This window comes from Pleurodeles waltl, chromosome 7, assembly GCF_031143425.1.
Source record: "Pleurodeles waltl isolate 20211129_DDA chromosome 7, aPleWal1.hap1.20221129, whole genome shotgun sequence".
In the NCBI taxonomy this organism is placed as follows: domain Eukaryota; kingdom Metazoa; phylum Chordata; class Amphibia; order Caudata; family Salamandridae; genus Pleurodeles; species Pleurodeles waltl.
In genome coordinates, this window is record NC_090446.1 from 1,546,168,592 (window position 1) to 1,546,188,187 (window position 19,596).

The 19,596-nt window shown below is 53.8% G+C and overlaps 1 protein-coding gene across 2 annotated transcripts in view; it reads left to right on the forward strand.

Moving 5' to 3' along the window:
- LOC138246678 (uncharacterized) overlaps positions 1–19,596 on the forward strand; it is a 182,738-nt gene that overhangs the window by 68,114 nt on the left and 95,028 nt on the right. For both annotated transcript variants that reach the window (XM_069201439.1, XM_069201440.1), the window contains exon 2: positions 7,813–7,947. In XM_069201439.1, coding sequence (XP_069057540.1) covers positions 7,875–7,947 — 73 coding nt within the window. In that variant the 5' untranslated portion in view covers positions 7,813–7,874. The remainder of the gene's footprint in view (positions 1–7,812; positions 7,948–19,596) is intronic.

The window sequence follows — 19,596 nt, forward strand, 5'->3', positions numbered from 1 at the left end:
TGTCTACCACTGGGAACCAATCACCCCATTGTAGCGCTTGACTTTCATAGGGTAGCACTGCAGAGCAGTCCAAGGCTTACTCAAGGAGGGGGTGTGGGCTAGTACTCCCCATTCATGAGCACACAAGAATAACTCTCAAGAAATGATTGTCCAGTCTGTGCTTTTTCTTTCGATAAAGTAAAAGTACATTTATTGCACACACACTACTCAATACTACACAACAATTTACATACGTACACAAGTTGAGGAAATTACTTTTGGATGACATTGCACAATCATTCTGGTGTCCTCCGGAGGGAAATATAATCCAACCACCCACATGGCAAAACATACTTGTATCCCAATGCAATATTTGACTATAACTGGGAGTGAGAGCACCTAATTTTTGCAAAAAAGTACATCTACTTTGATCAGTGGTGGCTTTTAGTCTCATTACTGAAATAAGCATCAACAAGAATATGTAGAGGTATGTTGGAATGATTTGTGCTGTTAGGATTACTCTCAGATTACTTTCAGATTACTCTTGATTAACATTGTGTAATACCATCCTGCACCCCTAATGAGTGCCTTGTCATATAACCTTTCCCAAGTCATACCATTGGCCACAATAACGGGACCACACATTTTCAAAATACATTTATCATAACATGCTTCCATTGCTGTAAAAACACTTGAAATTAGAGCCTTTCACCCTTAGAGAGCACAGTTATACCAGTCAGAAACAAAAGTTCCAGCAGGCTTATGCTTAAAAATCCATTGAATCCTTGGGGATTATCATTCTCCTGTCCCACCCAACCTATGGTGGGAACACACCTCTTTGTGTTGGAGGGAGGCTGTGCTGCTCATGCACCCCCCCCCCCCCCACATTCAAGGGTTTGGTGTTGGTGGTGACCCCATCTTCCTGGGGCCACCACAGGCTGGAAAGGGACCAAGACAAACTGTAGTGCCTTCTAAGCATTATTGGGTCCCTGCACATTTGATTACCGGCTCTCCCACTGTGCCGGGGAGGGACTCTTTGCTTTCGTTTGAGGTTTCCTTTACATGGTCTCGTGCCCTGTTCCTCTTTCTCTGGTGGGACCAGACAACCCTGTCATGCTGCCCGTTGGAGTGCAGCTCGGGTAACCCACTCTCGCTGCTCTCATCCTCAGAGGTGTCCGGTCCCACTCGGACACCCCTGTCATCCTGCCTGTTGGAGGGTAGAGCGGGGAGCCCACCCCCAGCTGCCCTCGCCTGCTCCCCATGCTGCCACAGGAGCCAGCAGCCACTCTTCGGTCCGCACGCTCCTGCGGGCAGACATGCACTGTGGCCCTGCCCTCCCCACTCCCATCAGCGCCAAGCACTGGGAGCGGGATGAGTTAGCCACCTGGAGGAGTGCGGCAGCACTCCCCCCAGCCTTCCTGCTGATGCGGGGCTCAGGGATGGGTCCTAGCCCCTGCCTCTGCCAGGATCTTCTCCAGAAGTGCAGCAGTGCTCCCCAACTTCATCTTTAGCTGCCTGTCCCGCCCACAGCCGGCAGCCATCTTCACGTGGGCACAATGGTATCCCCTGCCTTAACTTCTTTGTGGGGCCCCAGGACAGGGACTGGGGCCCCTTCCTGCAACTTTTGAGTCTTGTGGGCCACCATGGATAGCTTCACAGGGAGCGTGTTGGCGCTCCCCAAGTTCATCTTCATCTGGGGCCCCCGGACGGCATCCGTGGCTCCTCCCTCACACACAGACTCTTTTCACTAGAGACAATTGATGGCGCGCTCCTGCTCTATTCTTTGTGAGGGCAGCCTCCGGGCCCTGCCCCACCCAGAAGGCACATCTTCGGTCTGTAATGGAGCCCAACTCATTTCGTCATCGACCAAGGGAAGGTCAGAGGTCGCCAAATGTCTCATCTACATATATCAGCCCCCTGGGGCCTGTTTTGGATGATCTTGGTGTCATTTTGCTCCTGGTGGTGAGCTCTTGCACACGAGGAACACTTTCATTAGGCCTCCTGGTCTCCAAGGTTCCCAAATGGGGAGGGAGCCAGTCCTACTTACTCCCTGCACCAGCCTTGCTTCTGGGTGCCTTCTACGTGGAAGCGTGCTCTCCTCACGCCAGCTCAACCTTTCCCCACACTGGTCCTCGGGGAGGTAAGGGGATCAACTTACCTGGCCCTGGCCCTGCCATGCGCCTCAATGGGTCTGAAGTCATTCAGGGGCAGAGTCCCCGCCCCAGTAGGCAGTCGGGATTCTTCTTTTCAGTTTTTCATGACACCCGTCTTCAGTCCCAGTGTCCTGCAGTGAAGCACAGCAAAGAGAGAGAGCTCTCCCCTGTGCAAGACAGGGGGCAGAAGTGACCAGAAGTCCTGCACCTCTGGCCTATCCAGATGTGCCACATCACTTACTGGCCTCTGGCCCCTCCTTCCTGCACAGTCTTCTGGGATACCTCGAAATGGCGTCCTCCTGGAGTTAGTGCCACATGTGCTCTGAAAATCTCAACCTCTCTTCCCTGACATGGCCTCTCCGCCCCGTCCCTGGCACGGAATGACAGCTGGCTGACTGATGCAAGGGCCTGCTTGGGCAGCAGGACAGAGCAATACTGGGCCCTTAGCTTGAGCTGAGTCAGATAAAAGATGACATTCCTGGATGACCCATAAGTTGTACAACTATGCTTTTGTAACCTACTGCATTAATATCTTTATACAGGTTACAGTGCACTTTGCTGTGACTCCTAAGTCTTAGGGGACTGGAGTTGCGCCCCAGGCCATCCGTTCCCATTGACATTTAATGTAGTGTCCCTATAGTGAAGATACAGTAAGCACACTGACTATCCCTTACGTGTACACCCATCTCATGAGGCCTACTCCAGGTACCACCCACTCTGCATAGTTCCTTCTGCGCCAGGATACCTAAGCGAAGCTCTTGGGCTGCTCACGCCAGGATTCCTCCCCGCGCAGCCCTCACACTAGTGGACATGCGTGTGTACACGTGATTACGTGTAACCAGTCCTGGCCTCCTACCCATGCTGCGTCCCAGCAGCCTTTGCTTAATAGGGGAGCACCGGCGGTAAACACGCACAGTCCATTTTACCATACGTTTACTGTGGGTGAGTCCTAAACTACGAGGCTCCCTGTGATCCAAAAGCAAAACCAGAGAGTCTGAACTGTCCTCTCTCACATTTTTCATAAATGGCTGTCTGTGCAATGATAAAATCTGATTTAGTAAGGTGATATGCTTCTGCATCCTAAAGAAATACACTTCTTTGAACTTTGAAGAGATTGTACCATAGTTTTAGATTATACATGCCAAGGACTTTCATGGCTCTGCTCGTACAGAGACTCTTAGGCCCATATTTATGGGCAATTGGCGCAGGGCAGTGCTGCAAGCCTTCTTGCTGTGCTAGCCTACGCCAATGTGAAGGCGCAGGAATGCATAGTATCTATGAAGTACGCTGCATTCCTGTCCTTTCTTTCTTTGCCGGCCCACAGTTGGCTGGCTAGTGACTACGCAGGCACCCTCGCAGCATTGTGCAGGGGTGTCTTCGTTGTCAGCAGGATTGCTTTTGTACGGGAAGAGACACCTCCTTGCATAAAAACAATCAATAGAAGCGATTTCCTCTTTCTGTTTGTGCTGCAGAGAGCAGACGTTGGGTAAGTCAAAGAAGCACTAAAAGAGACATCCAAGTGCTCTTCTTCTTCTCCCGTTGAGTTTGTGCTCCAAGGTCCCCCTTCTGCACTCCTCCTGTGAAACTGGAGACTTGGTCTGCCCCAAGTATCCCAGATTTCCCTAGAGTCGGAGCGACCCCTGCCCCAACCAAAGGTGTTTCATATGGACATGCACTCTATTTTTGGGGATCTGGCTCCCTCAGGCACGCCTTTGGGCCTCACAGACCTGAGAGGTGCCCCGGCTGGGGTCCCGCCAGTGAGCTTGCTCCCGGTGCGAGCTGGGCCCTCTTGATTGGCCTCCAGATCTTGACTGACCCCGGTGCAGAGGCCAAGATCTATTCCAGACCGCTTCCTCCTGATGTTGCTGTGGCCACCCAATGATGTGGACCCCACTGTCCTGTCTGACTCCGAGATGGCGCCACCTCAGCACCACGCAATAGTGACTCGGGCACCGTTTAGACTACACCAACCACCTAGTTCAGACACGCTGCCCTTTCTATTCTAGTCTAATGGAAAGATAAGTCTCTTACCTTAGGTAATGGTTTTTCTGTTACATACTCTATCTAACCACAGATTCCTCAATGACCCTCCTATTCTCGCCACTGTGCAAACCAGGCTGTCCATCCTGACATCCTATTAGACACACATTGCTCACAAACTCAGTAACTAAAACCGCTCTGCCTTTTTGGTGCCGAAATAGTCATGAAAGAAACATATGTCAGCACGCTCGGGTGGTGCCAATATATCCACCGCGCGTCCAGTCCATGAGACTGATGTGGAACCAATCCACCCCACCTACCAGGGAGTGCAGCTTCTGCTCAAGATTTCCTGTGTCCAGTCTGGGATGCCTCGGAGTATTGTAAGGACAGGGATCTGTGGTTAAGTAGACTTCACAAGTAGAAGCGTTTCTGAAAGTAACTTGTCCTTTCTGAATTCACAAACATTATCAGTAATAGGCTTACAAACTGCCCCAGCCTCAGCTTTCCACGCACAGTACTGGAAATCTAACACTCGGAAGTTGATGGGGCAAATGCTTGCAAATAGTCTAACCAGGGCCTCTGCAGGTTTGCAACTCATCACTTTTCATCAACTGTGGCATCCTAGACAGAGGCTCAACTAATACAAAGCAGCACTGGCCCTGTCCCTGATGGAAAGAGCCCCTCCCGAGCCTTGGAGATCCCACCCTCCACCCTGCACCTGATGGGATATTCACTCTTCCTGACTCTCACTGAACTACCCCCTGGCTGTGGTGCAAGACGTGGGCGTTTGTGCACATGTGACTGACAGCACCGGGCCTGAAACCCTCCGCCAACCAGGCAGGAGTTGGGAAGCCACGCCCAGAGCTGTGCAAGGGCTTATCTGCTCTGTTTCCAGACGGTCCTGAAGCAGCGGACACCGGAAGCACAGTAGGAAGGTTAGGCAAAGGTCACAGGGAAAATAACGACTGAACCTACTGATTAAACGTCATCCTTAAAAAAAAAAAACAACTGGGTGGGGGGCATGGTTCATCAAATACACATCCCTGCCTTGGGAGAGACACACATACATACGGACACACACACACACAGGCAGACACACTACACACAGACACACACACTACACACAGGCAGCCATACACTCACACACACAGGCAGGCAAACACACAGACACACACAGAGACACACACAGGCAGACACATACAGACACACACGACAAACACACAACATACAGGCAGACAAACACACACACACATACAGGCACATACACACACACACCTAGAGACACACACACAGGCAGCCAAACACTCACACACACACGACACACACAGGTACGCAAACACACATACACACACACACAAGCACAGTCACACACACACACACACACACACACACACACAGTCAGATCCTCACAAACACACAGGCACACATACACACACATGACACACGCACATACATACAGAGACACACACACACAGAGGCAGACACACAGGCAGACACACATACAGACACACACCCACACACAGACACACACACACACACACACACAGGTAGACACACACACACACATACACACACACACACACATACATACAGACATGCATACAAACACAGGCAGACACAAAGACACGTACAAACACACACCCCATATTCCTCTCAGTTGTGCAAATGGGGTTCCAAGTCCTCTCCCACAAGCAATGTAGGAAAACATATGTACCCCAACTATGTAGAGTTCACACTGCCACCAGCCCTGTGGTTGTCTCTGGTGACCCCTCCCTGGGAGGAGACCAGAGAAGTACCTGAGTGATAGCAACATGGAAGTCAATTCTCCAAAATGCCAGGAGTAGCGGAAGTGACATCAGGCGCCTTTCAATCTTTCCTTTCATTCCCACCTGTATGCTTAGACGTGCACACACAGCCACACACTCACACCCGCAGCATGCACACACTCTCACCCGCAGCATGCACACACTCACACCCGCAGCATGCACACACTCACACCCGCAGCATGCACACACTCTCACCCGCAGCATGCACACACTCTCACCCGCAGCATGCACACACTCACACCCGCAGCATGCACACACTCTCACCCGCAGCATGCACACAATATATATTTAAAGGCACTGCCAGGGAGCGTCCTGTTCTGGCTGATTGTAATCCATTCTTTAGTACACTCATCGTGAACAATACAATATTATTCACTGTTAGTGTGATAAAAACAATGAGAGAAACCAAATAAAAGTGGAGCCTCAGCTGCTGTCCCTAAGGAGGAGCCGCCCCTCTGCTCCTGGCACTGGTTTTGCCACCTCTGAGGCCGGGGGTCGCAGAGGCAGTGCTGGGGGTCGCAGAGGCAGTGCCAGGGGTCGCAGAGGCAGTGCCAGGGGTCACAGAAGCAGTGCCGGGGGTCGCAGAGGCAGTGCCAGGGGTCGCAGTGTCGGGGGTCGCAGAGGCAGTGCCAGGGGTCGCAGAAGCAGTGCCGGGGTCGCAGAGGCAGTGCGAGGGGTCACAGAGGCAGTGTCAGGGGTCGCAGAGGCAGTGCCAGGGGTCGCAGAAGCAGTGCCGGGGGTCGCAGAGGCAGTGCCAGGGGTCGCAGAGGCAGTGCCAGGGGTCGCAGAAGCAGTGCCGGGGGTCGCAGAGGCAGTGCCAGGGGTCGCAGAGGCAGTGTGAGGGGTCGCAGAGGCAGTGCCAGAGGTCGCAGAGGCAGTGCCGGGGGTCGCAGAAGCAGTGCTGGGGGTCGCAGAGGCAGTGCCGGGGGTCGCAGAGGCAGTGTCGGGGGTCGCAGAGGCAGTGTCGGGGGTCGCAGAGGCAGTGCCGGGGGTCACAGAAGCAGTGCCGGGGGTCGCAGAAGCAGTGCCGGGGGTCGCAGAGGCAGTGCCAGGGGTCGCAGAGGCAGTGCCAGAGGTCGCAGAGGCAGTGCCAGGGGTCGCAGGAGCAGTGCCGGGGGTCGCAGAGGCAGTGCCGGGGGTCGCAGAGGCAGTGCCGGGGGTTGCAGAGGCAGTGCCGGGGGTCGCAGAGGCAGTGCCGGGGGTCACAGAGGCAGTGCCAGGGGTCACAGAGGCAGTGCCAGGGATCGCAGAAGCATTGCTGGGGGTCGCAGAGGCAGTGCCAGGGGTCGCAGCTGCCCCCTAAATGACGTCCCTGGACAGCAAGCGCTTGTGCTGAGGGCAAAGATCGACACTAGGGGAGGGCCACCTGGGGAGGCGCAGAGGTGGCCCCTGGCCCGTGGCGTGTGGTTGGTGGGAGCCCACAAGGGGAACAGGAAGGGAAGGCCGTGCGTCGCGAGTTGATAGAGCTGAGAGGGGGGGCGCCTTGGACACATTCGTTTCACATCTGGCTGAGGAGACTCAGAAAAACTCAGCCTTTTTAGGGTGCACTGAGCTGAGGTGCCAGGTCCTGTGCGTGCAGAATTGTAGGTGTAACCTACAGGGCTGCGGTACAAACATGATCACACATCACTTACTGGCTTTGCCAATGCTTGCTGTATGATGCTCAGCGCTTGTCTCCGCACGGAACCAACAGCTTGCAGAAATAACATACAATCTACAGAAGATATCTATTGACTAATCCTTAACATTAGAAGTTTGGTCTTATTTAAACGTGTTGGAAATAAACGGGAATGCAAGTGCAGACAGTAGCCGGTTTATATTTGGGAATTCATTCAGAGTGTTGAGCTGACTGACGTCTGTCCTTTGATTTACAGGGATGTTTGGTTCCTGAAGTTGTCACATTTCGCAGTCCCGTTCCTGACCAATCAGATCCGAGATGGAGCTGGTCTTCCACAGCCCGGTGCGTCCTGGGAAGGGTCTCGGGACCCGGGGCCTCCTTCTCCTCACAGGTAAGAGACCCGAGGACCAGGTAAAGAGACGGGTGTTGAGTTACTGAGCGGGCAGCATTGAAGGTCAGACGTCAGCACCGTGTAATGGATTCCACAAAGCACATCACTGTAGCGCCCACTGTGAAGACCACAGAGCGAGGCGCTAGATTCCATCCATAGTGTGATGGGCACACATTTCAAGCTGAGGTTAGTACTTGGCATTGTGCACAAGGCTGTGGGAGAACTACGTATATTCTCAGCTGCATCTTCCTTTGCCCACTGAGCTAACTCTGCTTTCTGTACATGTGTTCTCTGTGCTCTTGTTTGTGGGGGCAGGCACTCCCTGCCCCCCTCTCGACGGACTGCCCCAGAGGTGAAACCCCTCTCCTAACCTGCCCACCTCCACCTCCTCCATCTCTTGTCTCTCCTCCCTTCTTCCCATCCCAGGACCTCCTTAGCAGATGCCAGAAGGCCCTAATGTGTAATGTGTTGTTGCAGGAAAGTACCCTCTTTTTGGCATGTACCCCCAATTTCTGCCTGATGTCGGTGTGTTTGACTGTGTCAGTGGGATCCTGCTAACCAGGACCCCAGTGCTTATGCTCTCTTTCCTCCCATGTTGATCACTACATACTGGTAACCCAGTATTTCATCCCAAACTGGCATACTGTTCCCCCCCTTATAAGCCCCTACTATATGGCACCAAGGTACCCAGGTCTTTGGGGTTCCAGGGGATCCCTATGGGCTGCAGCATTTCTTTTGCCACCCATAGGGAGCGCATGCAACGGCTTCTACAGGACTGCCATTGCAGCCTGCGTGAAAAGGTGCACGCACCCTATCACTGCCATTTACACTGCACCAGGTCACTTATAAGTCACCCATATGTCAGGCCCTCCAGCCCTGAGGGAAGGGTGCAGAGTACATGTGTGTGAGGGCACCCCTGCACTAGCAGAGATGCCCCACATCGTCCAGGACCATTTTCCCAGACTTTGTGAGAGCAGGGACACCATTTTACTCGTGCACTGGACATAGGTCACCACCTATGTCCAGCTTCACAATGGTAACCCCGAATACGGCCATGTAAGGTGTCTAACAACTGGGAATTGTACCTCAAAACTGATTCTAGTACTGGTTGTACAATTCCATGCACTCTGATGGCTCCTTAGAGGACCCCCAGTACTGCCAAACCAACCTTCTGAGGTTTTCCAGGCAGCCCCAACTGCTGCCACCTCACAGACAGGGTTCTGCCCTCCTGTTGCTTGAAAGTCTCAAGCCCATGAAGGCAGAACAAAGCATTTCCTCTGAGAGCACGGTGTTACACCCTCTCCCTTTGGAAATAGGTGTTACAGGCTGGGGAGGGGTAGCCTCTCCCAGCCTCTGGAAATGCTTTGAAGGGCACAGATGGTGCCCTCCTTGCATAATCCAGTCTACAGCAGTTCAGTGACCCCCAGTCCCTGCTCTGGCGCGAAACTGTACAAAGGAAAGGGGAGTGACCACTCCCCTGTCCATCACCACCCCAGGGGTGGTGCCAAGAGCTCCAGAGTGTCCCTGGGTTTTGCCATCCTGGATTCCAAGGTGGTGGGGCACTCTGGGAGCATCTGCATGGCCAATGCCAGCAGTTGACGTCACAGCCCTCCCTGACAGGTGCTTACCTGGTTACGTGACCAATCCCACTTTCAGGGCTATTTAGGGTCTCTCCTCAGGGTGTTTCCTCAGATTCGGATTGCAGGAATCCTCTGCATCCTTTACTTCACCTTCTCACCGAAGAAACTGCACCTGGACCCTCCAGGAACTCTACAAACTGCAACAAAGAAGCAAAGAAAACTTTGCAATATTGTAGCTTCAGCTCCTGCCAGCAACTGCAACAGTTTCCAGGTTGTGCATCCTCCAAGGGCAGCCAATCTTCAGCCTGCACCAGAGGAGCGAAGGAATCTCTCTTGCGGTAAAGAAGTCACTCCCCTGATTAAGCAGGCACCCCTCTGCAGTGAAGTGGGTCCCCTATCCAGACGACGAGGGTGGATCCAGCACAACAGGTGGTGGACTAAAGTGACTGCGACAGTCCCAAGGTCCAGCTGTACAACTTTGGTGGAGGTTAGACCTTGCCTCCCCAAGCAAGACAGTTCCCCTGTGCACCGTGTTACTCGCAGATGCCAAGGCTTGTGTGCGACCTTCCAAGAAGTTCTTTTTGCACACACTGTGATGCAAAGCTTCCTGAGTGGTTCTCCGGCGGTGTGGGATCCCTTTGTGTCATGCTGCGTGGGCCTCCATTTGCTCCTTCTTTGTTCCTGTGCTGTGGGACTCCTGTGCACGCTGCCCAGTCTTCTGAGGGCTCTCTGAGTTGCTGAGAGCCCCCTCTGCCTCCCCCTCCTGAGTAGAGGCAATCAGGTCCTTCCTGGTCCCGGGCAGCACCCTTTTCCATTAACCGGAAGCTTTGTGTGTACCAAGGCCTGTTGGCCGAGTCCAGCGACGCAAACCAGACGACATTCATCCATCCAGCGTGGGACATCTTCTGCACCAACCAGGACCCCGCATCTGTTTTCTTTAATGCATTACTGACTTTGTCTTCTCACCGGTGGTTCTTCTTTTGCACCTTCATCCGGGTTAGCAGGGGCTCCTGATCTCCCTGGACTCTTCAGTGCTTCTTGGACTTGGTCCCCTTCTTCCACAGGTCTTCAGGTCCAGGAATCCATTGTTGGTGTCTTGAAGTCTCTTCTGGTTCTTGCATAATCTTCTATCACAACTTCTTGTGTGTTTTAGGAAGCACTGTGATTTACTCCTGTTTTTCTGGGCTCTGGGGTGGGTTCTTTTACTAACCTTGCGTGTTTTCTTACACTCCCAGCGCCCCTCTACACATTACACTTGCCTAGGTGGGAAACCGACATTCACATTCCACTATTTTAGTATATGGTTTGTGTTCCCCCTAAGCCCATTGCAACCTAATGTGATTTTCACTATTTGCACTGTTTTCTCACTGTTTACTTACCTGTTTTTGGATACTAGTGTTTATATTGTGTATATTATTTACCTCCTGAGGGAGTATAGTATCTAAGGTATTTTTGGCATTTGTGTCACCAGAATAAAGTACCTTTATTTTTGTAACACTGAGTATTTTCTTTCATGTGTCTGAGTATTGTGTGGCTACATGGTATTGCATGAGCTTTGCAAGTCTCCTAGATAAGCCTTGGCTGCTCATCCACAGCTTCCTCTATAGAGCCTGGCTTCTAGATACTACCTACACTGCACTAATAGGGGAACCCTGGACCTGGTTCAAGGTGTAAGTACCTTAGGTACCCACCACAAACCAGGCCAGCTTCCTAAAGTTGTGCCCGGCATTACAGAGATGTGTAGGTCCTCATGTATTGTACCATATATCTATATATCTCTCTGTAGCAAAGGCAGGGCAGAGGGATGTCTGTGTGGGCACCTCTGCCGGGTGCATGATTGCAGTCTGGTTCGGTTGCTGGATTCTGCCAAAAAGCCTTGGCACACGCAAAGCTTGCAGTTAACGGAAAATGGCCGTGTGTGATCACTGCTCTTGCGTTGCTAAGGATCACTGCCTTTGCTGCATATCTCCAACAAAGGCTCCCCCCTTCCCTCTTACTTCAATGCCTCACTGAGGGCCAGGCAACCGCTCACCGCAGCTGTGTGGAGATGTTAGTGTGAGGTAGCGATTCACAAACCACAAACCGGGATTAAAAAAAACACAAAGATCACATCATATCATAATCCCCGTCCAGTGCAGCCCCTCCCCAGGGCGCCAGCTTTCTGCCGTAGACACGGAGCACATCATGTATGTACTTGTACCTCCCTCAGTACAGCTCCTCTCCAGAGCTCCCCTCTGTGCATACGCTCAGAGCGTATGATGCACACCCCTGTACCCCCTCTGGTACAGCCCCTCTCCAGAGCTCAGCCCTGTGCGGTACACACAGAGCGCACCATGGGGACCCTTGTACCCCCTCCAGTGCAGCCCCTCTCCAGAGCTCCGCCCTGTGCGTACACACAGAGTGCACCATGCAGACCCTTGTACCCTCCTCCAGTGCAGACCCTCCTCAGAGCTCCAGCCCTGTGCTGTACACACAGAGTGCACAATGTATACCCTTGTACCCCCCTCGGTGCAGCCCCTCTCCAGAGCTCCAGCCATGTGCTGTACACACTGAGCGCACCATGCACACCCTTTTGCCCCCAGTACAGACCCTCTCCAGAGCTCCAACCTTGTGCTGTACACACAGAGCCTACCATGCACACCCTTGTACCCCCCAATGCAGCCCCTCCCCAGAGCTCCAGCCATGTGCTGTACACACAGAGTGCACCATGAATGGCCTTGCACCTCTGGTGTAGTCCCTCTCCAGAGCTCTAGGCCTGTGCTGTACACACAGAGCGCACAATGTATACCCTTGTACCCTCCTCCAGTGCAGACCCTCCTCAGAGATCTAGCCTTGTGCTGTATGCACAGGGCCCACCGTGCACACCCTTGTACCCCCCCACTGCAGCCCCTCCCCAGAGCTCCAGCCCTGTGCTGTACACACAGAGCGCACGATACACACCCTTGTACCCCCAGTGTAGCCCCTCCTCAAAGCTCCGCCCTGTGCTGTACGCACAGCGCACCATACACACTCTTGTACCCCTGTGAGAAAGTAGCCTCTTTCTAGCCTTGTTACCCCCACTTTTGGCCCGTTTGTGAGTGTATGTCAGGGTGTTTTCACTGTCTCACTGGGATCCTGCTAGCCAGGGCCCAGTGCTCATAGTGAAAACCCTATGTTTTCAGTATGTCTGTTATGTGTCACTGGGACCCTGCTAGCCAGGACCCCAGTGCTCATAAGTTTGTGGCCTATATGTATGTGTTCCCTGTGTGGTGCCTAACTGTCTCACTGAGGCTCTGCTAACCAGAACCTAAGTGGTTATGCTCTCTCTGTACAAATTGTCACTAACAGGCTAGTGACCAATTTCACCAATTCACATTGGCATACTGGAACACCCTTATAATTCCCTAGTATATGGTACTGAGGTACCCAGGGTATTGGGGTTCCAGGAGATCCCTAGGGGCTGCAGCATTTCTTCTGCCACCCATAGGGAGATCTGACAATTCTTACACAGGCCTGCCACTGCAGCCTGAGTGAAATAACGTCCACGTTATTTCCCAGCCATTTTACACTGCACTTAAGTAACTTATAAGTCACCTATATGTCTAACCTTCACCTGGTAAAGGTTGGGTGCTAAGTTACTTAGGGGGTCATTCTGACCTCGGTGGTAAAAGGCACTTACCGCCGGTCAGAAGGCCGCCACAACACCGTCGCGGTCGCGGTAAACCGCCACAGTCATTCTGACCCTCAAGAGGCAAACCGCCAAAAACATGACATCCACAAAAGTCCGCCACACCAACGGCCAGCGTTAAACTGGCGAAGACCAAACCTCCACCGTCACGCCAACAGAAATACGCCCATGCCATTACGACCCATGAATCCACGCGGCGGTCTTTCAACCGCGGTATTCCATTGGCGGTACACACCGCCGCGCTCAAAATACACATACAGCTCCAAAACACAGCCACATTGGACAATTTGAAATACACACACCTGAGACACATACACACAACACTCCCACACACCCAATTAACTATAAAACACACACCCACATCACCCACAAACCCCTACGACCACAAATCAGAGACGAAGCCCAGAGAGAGACAGCACAGAATAGAGAACACCATCACACAGAGGCACACTACACCATCACCCACACAACAACCATGCACAAAACACCACACACCACTACACTCACCACACTCATCACTGCAAACACCACCCCACACCTCATCCACACCACCCCATGGCACCCCAAAGACACCCCAGGTTCTCAGACGCAGAACTCAGGGTCATGGTGGAGGAAATAGTTCGGGTAGAGCCCCAGCTCTTCGGGACACAGGTGCAGCACACCACCATTGCCAGGAGGATGGAGCTATGGCAAAGAATAGTGGACAGGGTCAACGCTGTGGGACAGCATCCACGAAATCGGGACGACATCTGGAAGCGGTGGAACGACCTACGGGGGAAGGTGCGTTCCATGGTATCCAGGCACAACATCGCGGTGCAGCGGTCTGGCGGCGGACCCCCACCTCCTCCCCCAGAATTTACAACATGGGAGGAGTAGGTCTTGAACATCCTGCATCCTGAGGGCCTCGCAGGAGTAGGTGGAGGAATGGACTCTGGTAAGTCTCATTTTCACTACTTCATCCCCCCCACCCCACCAGCATGCCAACTCATACCCCCACCCTCCCCGCACCACCATCACACATCCTCATTGCTAATGTCTCACCATCACAACCCACCCATCCCAACACCAAACCCTGCATGCCACCACAAACCATCGACAGCCATCACCTAAGCATGCCCACTGCACATACCCATCTCCCCCACAAACCGCCATCACAACAGCCCCCACAAAGGAATGGCGGCACTGGGGTACACTGGCACCCACCCATTGCACGCTATGGCACACACAGAAGCAATAACCATACTCTTATACCCCTGCAGGACCAGAACGCCACCACACCGCTCAGGAGGGTCCAGAAAAGTCCATCCCACCCCCAGAAGAGGCCCCCAGTGATGACAGCAGCTCTGTCTCCCTGGACCCAGATGACCAGCCCAGCCCATCGGGGACCTCGGGACAGTCGGTTCCCCTCAGACAGCCACAGGCTACAGCAGACCTACCCACCTCTGGGAACACCAGCACAGCACCCACCCAGCGGGCCCATGCCTCTGTCTCCAGGACACGTCAATCAGTGGTGTGTCCACCACTACAGGTCACCCAGGTTAACCCACCACCCCAACAACAACAGGGACCTGGGGGCAGTGGTAGTGGGCACACGGTCCAGGGGACAGAGGCCCAGGGAAACAGGGGAACTGAGAGGGCTGCTGTGGGACAGGGGGGGACAGGCCCAGGGAACCCACTCTCCACGAGGCCCTCACCTCCATCATGGGAGCATACCACCACTCCCAGGAGACGATGGCGACGGTCCTGGCCAGGTTCCAGGAGATCCAGGTACTGCAGGAGGAACAGTTTATGGGGTTCATGGAAGAACTGAGAAACATTAGTTCCGCAATGGGCACCATCGTTGTGGCTCTCAACCAGATTGTCACCACATTGCGGGACCATGTGGCACCACAAAGGGCCCATGTCACTAGCATGGACCAGGAACAGGCGACCACCTCCGCCGGCGCTAGTGGACAGGGGGCCCCGACACAGGAACAACCGGCCACCAGAACCCCACCTCCTGCAGAAGAAGAACCACCCCGCAAGCGGGGCCTGAGATCTAGGAAGAAGACAGAGTAGGATGCCAAGACCCCCTCCAGGAAAGGATACCCCCTGATGTCATCCCACTGTCCCACATTGTCACCCTGTCCAACCTTAAACTGCCCCTGCTCCACCTTCCACAGGCATATGGACAATGCACATGTGAGACTGAGAATCTGGACTCTGCCATGGACATTCCTCCACCACCACCCATCACCGATTTTCAACCATGTCCCAAAATTGAGCACTTTAATAAACACACTTATTGCACACAAATAATCTGGAGTCTGCCTGTATTTTTGAAAATATGTATTAGACATAAACGTGCCAAAATGACCAGTTACATTGTGATGACAACATACCACTGTCACACAGCTGTAGTCCATGGGCAAACAAAGCAGAGGTCACGCAGTGGGGCCCACATCTCTGAAATTGGAAGGGAAAGTCACAACTCTGTTAACATACACTGGGTGAAAAGGACAGACAGTAGAGAGGCAGGAGACTGTCAGTAAATGTAAAATGCCGGTGTTGATTCTTACCTGTGTGTTATTGAAAATACTGCTGTATTACTCTGTCCCTGTTGTCTGTGTCGTCCTCTTCGTCTTTCTCCTCTTCACTCTCCGCAGGCTCCACAGCTGCCACAACACCACCATCTGGACCATCCTCCTGCAGAAAAGGCACCTGGGGTCGCAAAGCCAGGTTGTGAAGCATAGAGCAGGCCACGATGATCTGGCACACCTTCTTTGGTGAGTACATTGGGGATCCACCTGTCATATGCAGGCACCTAAACCTGGCCTTCAGGAGGCCAAAGGTCCGCTCGATCACCCTCCTAGTACGCCCATGTGCCTCATTGTACCGTTCCTCTGCCCTTGTCCTGGGATTTCTCACTGGGGTCAGTAACCACGACAGGTTGGGGTAACCTGAGTCACCATTTAGCCACACACGGTGTCTCTGTAGTTGTTCCATCACATAAGGGATGCTGCTATTTCGCATGATGTACGCGTCATGCACTGACCCAGGGAACTTGGCATTTACATGGGAGATATACTGGTCAGCCAAACAGACCACCTGGACATTCATGGAATGATAACTTTTTCTGTTCCTGTACACCTGTTCACTTTCACTGGGGGGTACCAAAGCCACATGTGTCCCATCAATGGCACCAATGATGTTGGGAATATGTCCAAGGGCATAGAAATCACCCTTCACTGTAGGCAAATCCCCCACCTCAGGGAAAACGATGTATCTCCGCATGTGTTTGAGCAGGGCAGACAACACTCTGGACAACACCTTTGAAAACATAGGCTGAGACATCCCTGATGAAATGGCCACTGTTGTTTGAAATGACCCACTTGCCAAAAAATGGAGTACTGACAGCACCTGCACTAGAGGGGGGATCCCTGTGGGTTGGCAGATGGGTGACATCAGGTCTGGCTCCAGCTGGGTACACAGTTCCTGTATAGTGGCTCGGTCAAGCCTGTATGTCAGAATGACATGTCGTTCCTCAATTGTCGACAGGTCCACCAGCGGTCTGTACACGGGAACATTCCTCCATCTCCTCGCAAGTCCCAGCGGACGGTGCCTAGGAAGGACAACAGCGAGCACAGAGTCAATCAACCCACAGGTACGTTCCCACAGCTTGCACAGTACACGATTCTCTATGCATTGAATGGCTTGTATGAGTGTCGATGCAAGGCCTAGGCATGTGTGACGCAGTAGAAATTAAGCCATGTGGGGCCTTGAAATGGCGGCTGCCTGACCTGTGAAGTGCGACAATGGGATGTGAGGTCAATGCGCTGGCGTGGCACACCGTGGCGGTAGGCGGTCGAAGACCGCAGCGCAAAGCCGCATTGGTTAACATTGAACCCTATGCATTTCAGGAGCCAATGACGAAGTGCGCCGGCGGTCGCGGGACGCACCGCCGCGGACGTGACCGCCATTTTCTATCTGCTTAATCACTCGAGACCTGATCATCCACAGGAGAGGACCTATACTGCAAGTGCTGCTGTAACCTCGGTCTGGAAGATACAATGGCTGCTGCGACTGGGGAAAGGGCCCCTGCCTTCACTTCTGAAGAATTGGAGAAACTCGTGGATGGGGTCCTCCCCCAGTATGCGCTACTCTACGGTCTTCCAGACCAACAGGTAAGTACACTGGGAGCATGCTTTGGGGTCAATGCCTGTGTTGAGTCGGGTGGATGAAAGATGGTGGGGATAGGAGCGATTGAGGCATGCATCAAACGACGGATGAGAGCATGTGCCACATGGCAAGGGTGGGGATGGGGGGCCACTCACATCGAGCATGCAGAAAATTATAATAATGTTATTTCTCCCCCTGTACATGTGACATAGGTCAGCGCCCATCAGAAAATCGACATTTGGCGTTCCATCGCCAAGGACGTCTGGACCCTGGGGGTCCACAACAGCACCCACTGCCGCAAGAGGTGGGAGGACATCCGCCGCGGGAGCAGGAAGACCGCGGAGGCTCTGCTGGGGATGGCCTCCCAACGTAGGAGGGGTGCCACTTGTCAATTGACCCCCCCCTGATGTCTCGGATCCTGGCGGTGGCCTACCCAGATTTGGATGGGCGCGTGAGGACATCACAGCAGACACAAGGGGGTGAGTACCAGCACATTCTGCTATCTTAGCGCGCAGTGGAGGTGTCTGGGTGGGGGAGGAGGGCTGTGGGTATCCCTAGGCCAGGGCGATTTCTGTAGGCTAGGCCCCTCCGTAAGGCATGGCCCTGTGCCCCCGCCCCCCACCTCTGTAGGGTGCCAAGTACAGCTATCCATGGCCCTGTGTCACCTATGTGTGCAGTTGTCGTCCATAGGCTTGTAGGCCAAGTCCCAATGATTGAGTAGTGTACCCCAAGTGCGCGGCGTAGTGCAGGGGGCTTCTGTGTCTGTCCTCTCCGCCAACTGTGTTGCCAATGCATGCACTCAACATGTCTTTATTTCCCCCCCCCTTTTTTGCTGCTCTTCCTGTTCATGTGTGCATTAGCATCATCAGGCGGAGGAGAAGTGGCATCGGAGCACGAGGGAGCTGCATCTCACATGGCCCTGGAGGGCCATGCAACCGACTCGGAGTTCACCAGTGAGACGGAGGGCGAGGGGAGCTCCACAACAGGGACACGTGGAGACATCAGCGACACAGACACGTCCTCGGAAGGGAGCTCCCTTGTGGTGGCGGCAACATCCGTGCCCACCGCAACAACAGGTACAGCCGCCACCCAGCGCACCAGCTCCGCCCTCCAAGCAGCCCTTCAGCGTTCGCCCCGTGCCCGCTTGCACACGAAGGCGGGCATCTCCTTCGCCCCTGGCACCTCAGGCCCTGCCCCAGTTACCCCTGCTGCCCTCAGTGAGGAGGACATTGACCTCCTCAGGACGCTCATTGTTGGGCAGTCTACCCTTTTGAATGCCATTCAGGGGGTAGAAAGGGAGGTGCACCGGAGCAATGCATACCTGGAGGGCATTCATTCGGGTCAGACTGCCCATCAGCGATCGTTCAACGCTCTGGCCTCAGCACTGAGGGCAGCCATTGTCCCTGTCTCCTGCCTCCCTCCTCCAACTTCCTCCACCCAGTCCCACTCCCCTGTTCCTCTGCCTATCCCAGACACACCTACAGACCAGCCTGCACACATCTCAACACCCAAGGGCAGCTCATCCAGACAGAAGCACCACACATCACACAAGCATTCACACAAGCAACAGCCACATGCAGACATACCAACAGCCACTGCCTCCTCTGTGTACCCCTCCTCCTCGTCTCCCTCCTCCCTCCCTGTCACGTCTCCACTCACACTTGCATGCACAACATCATCAGCCACTACGTCCATCACCAGCACACCCACCAGAACACTCTGCACACGTGCAGTCACCACCCCCACTGCCATTTACACGTCCCCTGTGTCCTCTCCCAGTGTGTCTGTCACCCCCTCTTCCAAACCACACAAACGCAGGCAGCCACCCACCCAACAGCCATCCACCTCACGACAGCCTCCGTCACAAGCACCTGCACCCAAAGACACCACACTTGAATCTCCTACAACCACATCCTCTTCCTCCACTCCCATACCCACTGCACCTACCCTTCCCACTGCTCTTACCCTTCTTTCCATCACCTGACCCACCCTCTCCATCTCTTAAGAGTCCAATCAGCACCTCAGCCACCACAAGCCCTGCACCTACTAGGACCATAGTACAAGGATATTGGAGTCCACCACCTTCAAGGGCAGCTACATCGGCCAGCAGTAAAGGGACAGCCAGCCCACCCCCTGGGAAAAAAACCAAGAAAGGCAAGGCCCGGCGCGAGAGGCCAGAGACGGCAGCCTCCAAAGGCACTACCCTGGCACCGTCAGGAAGTGGGGTGCCACCTGGCACATCTA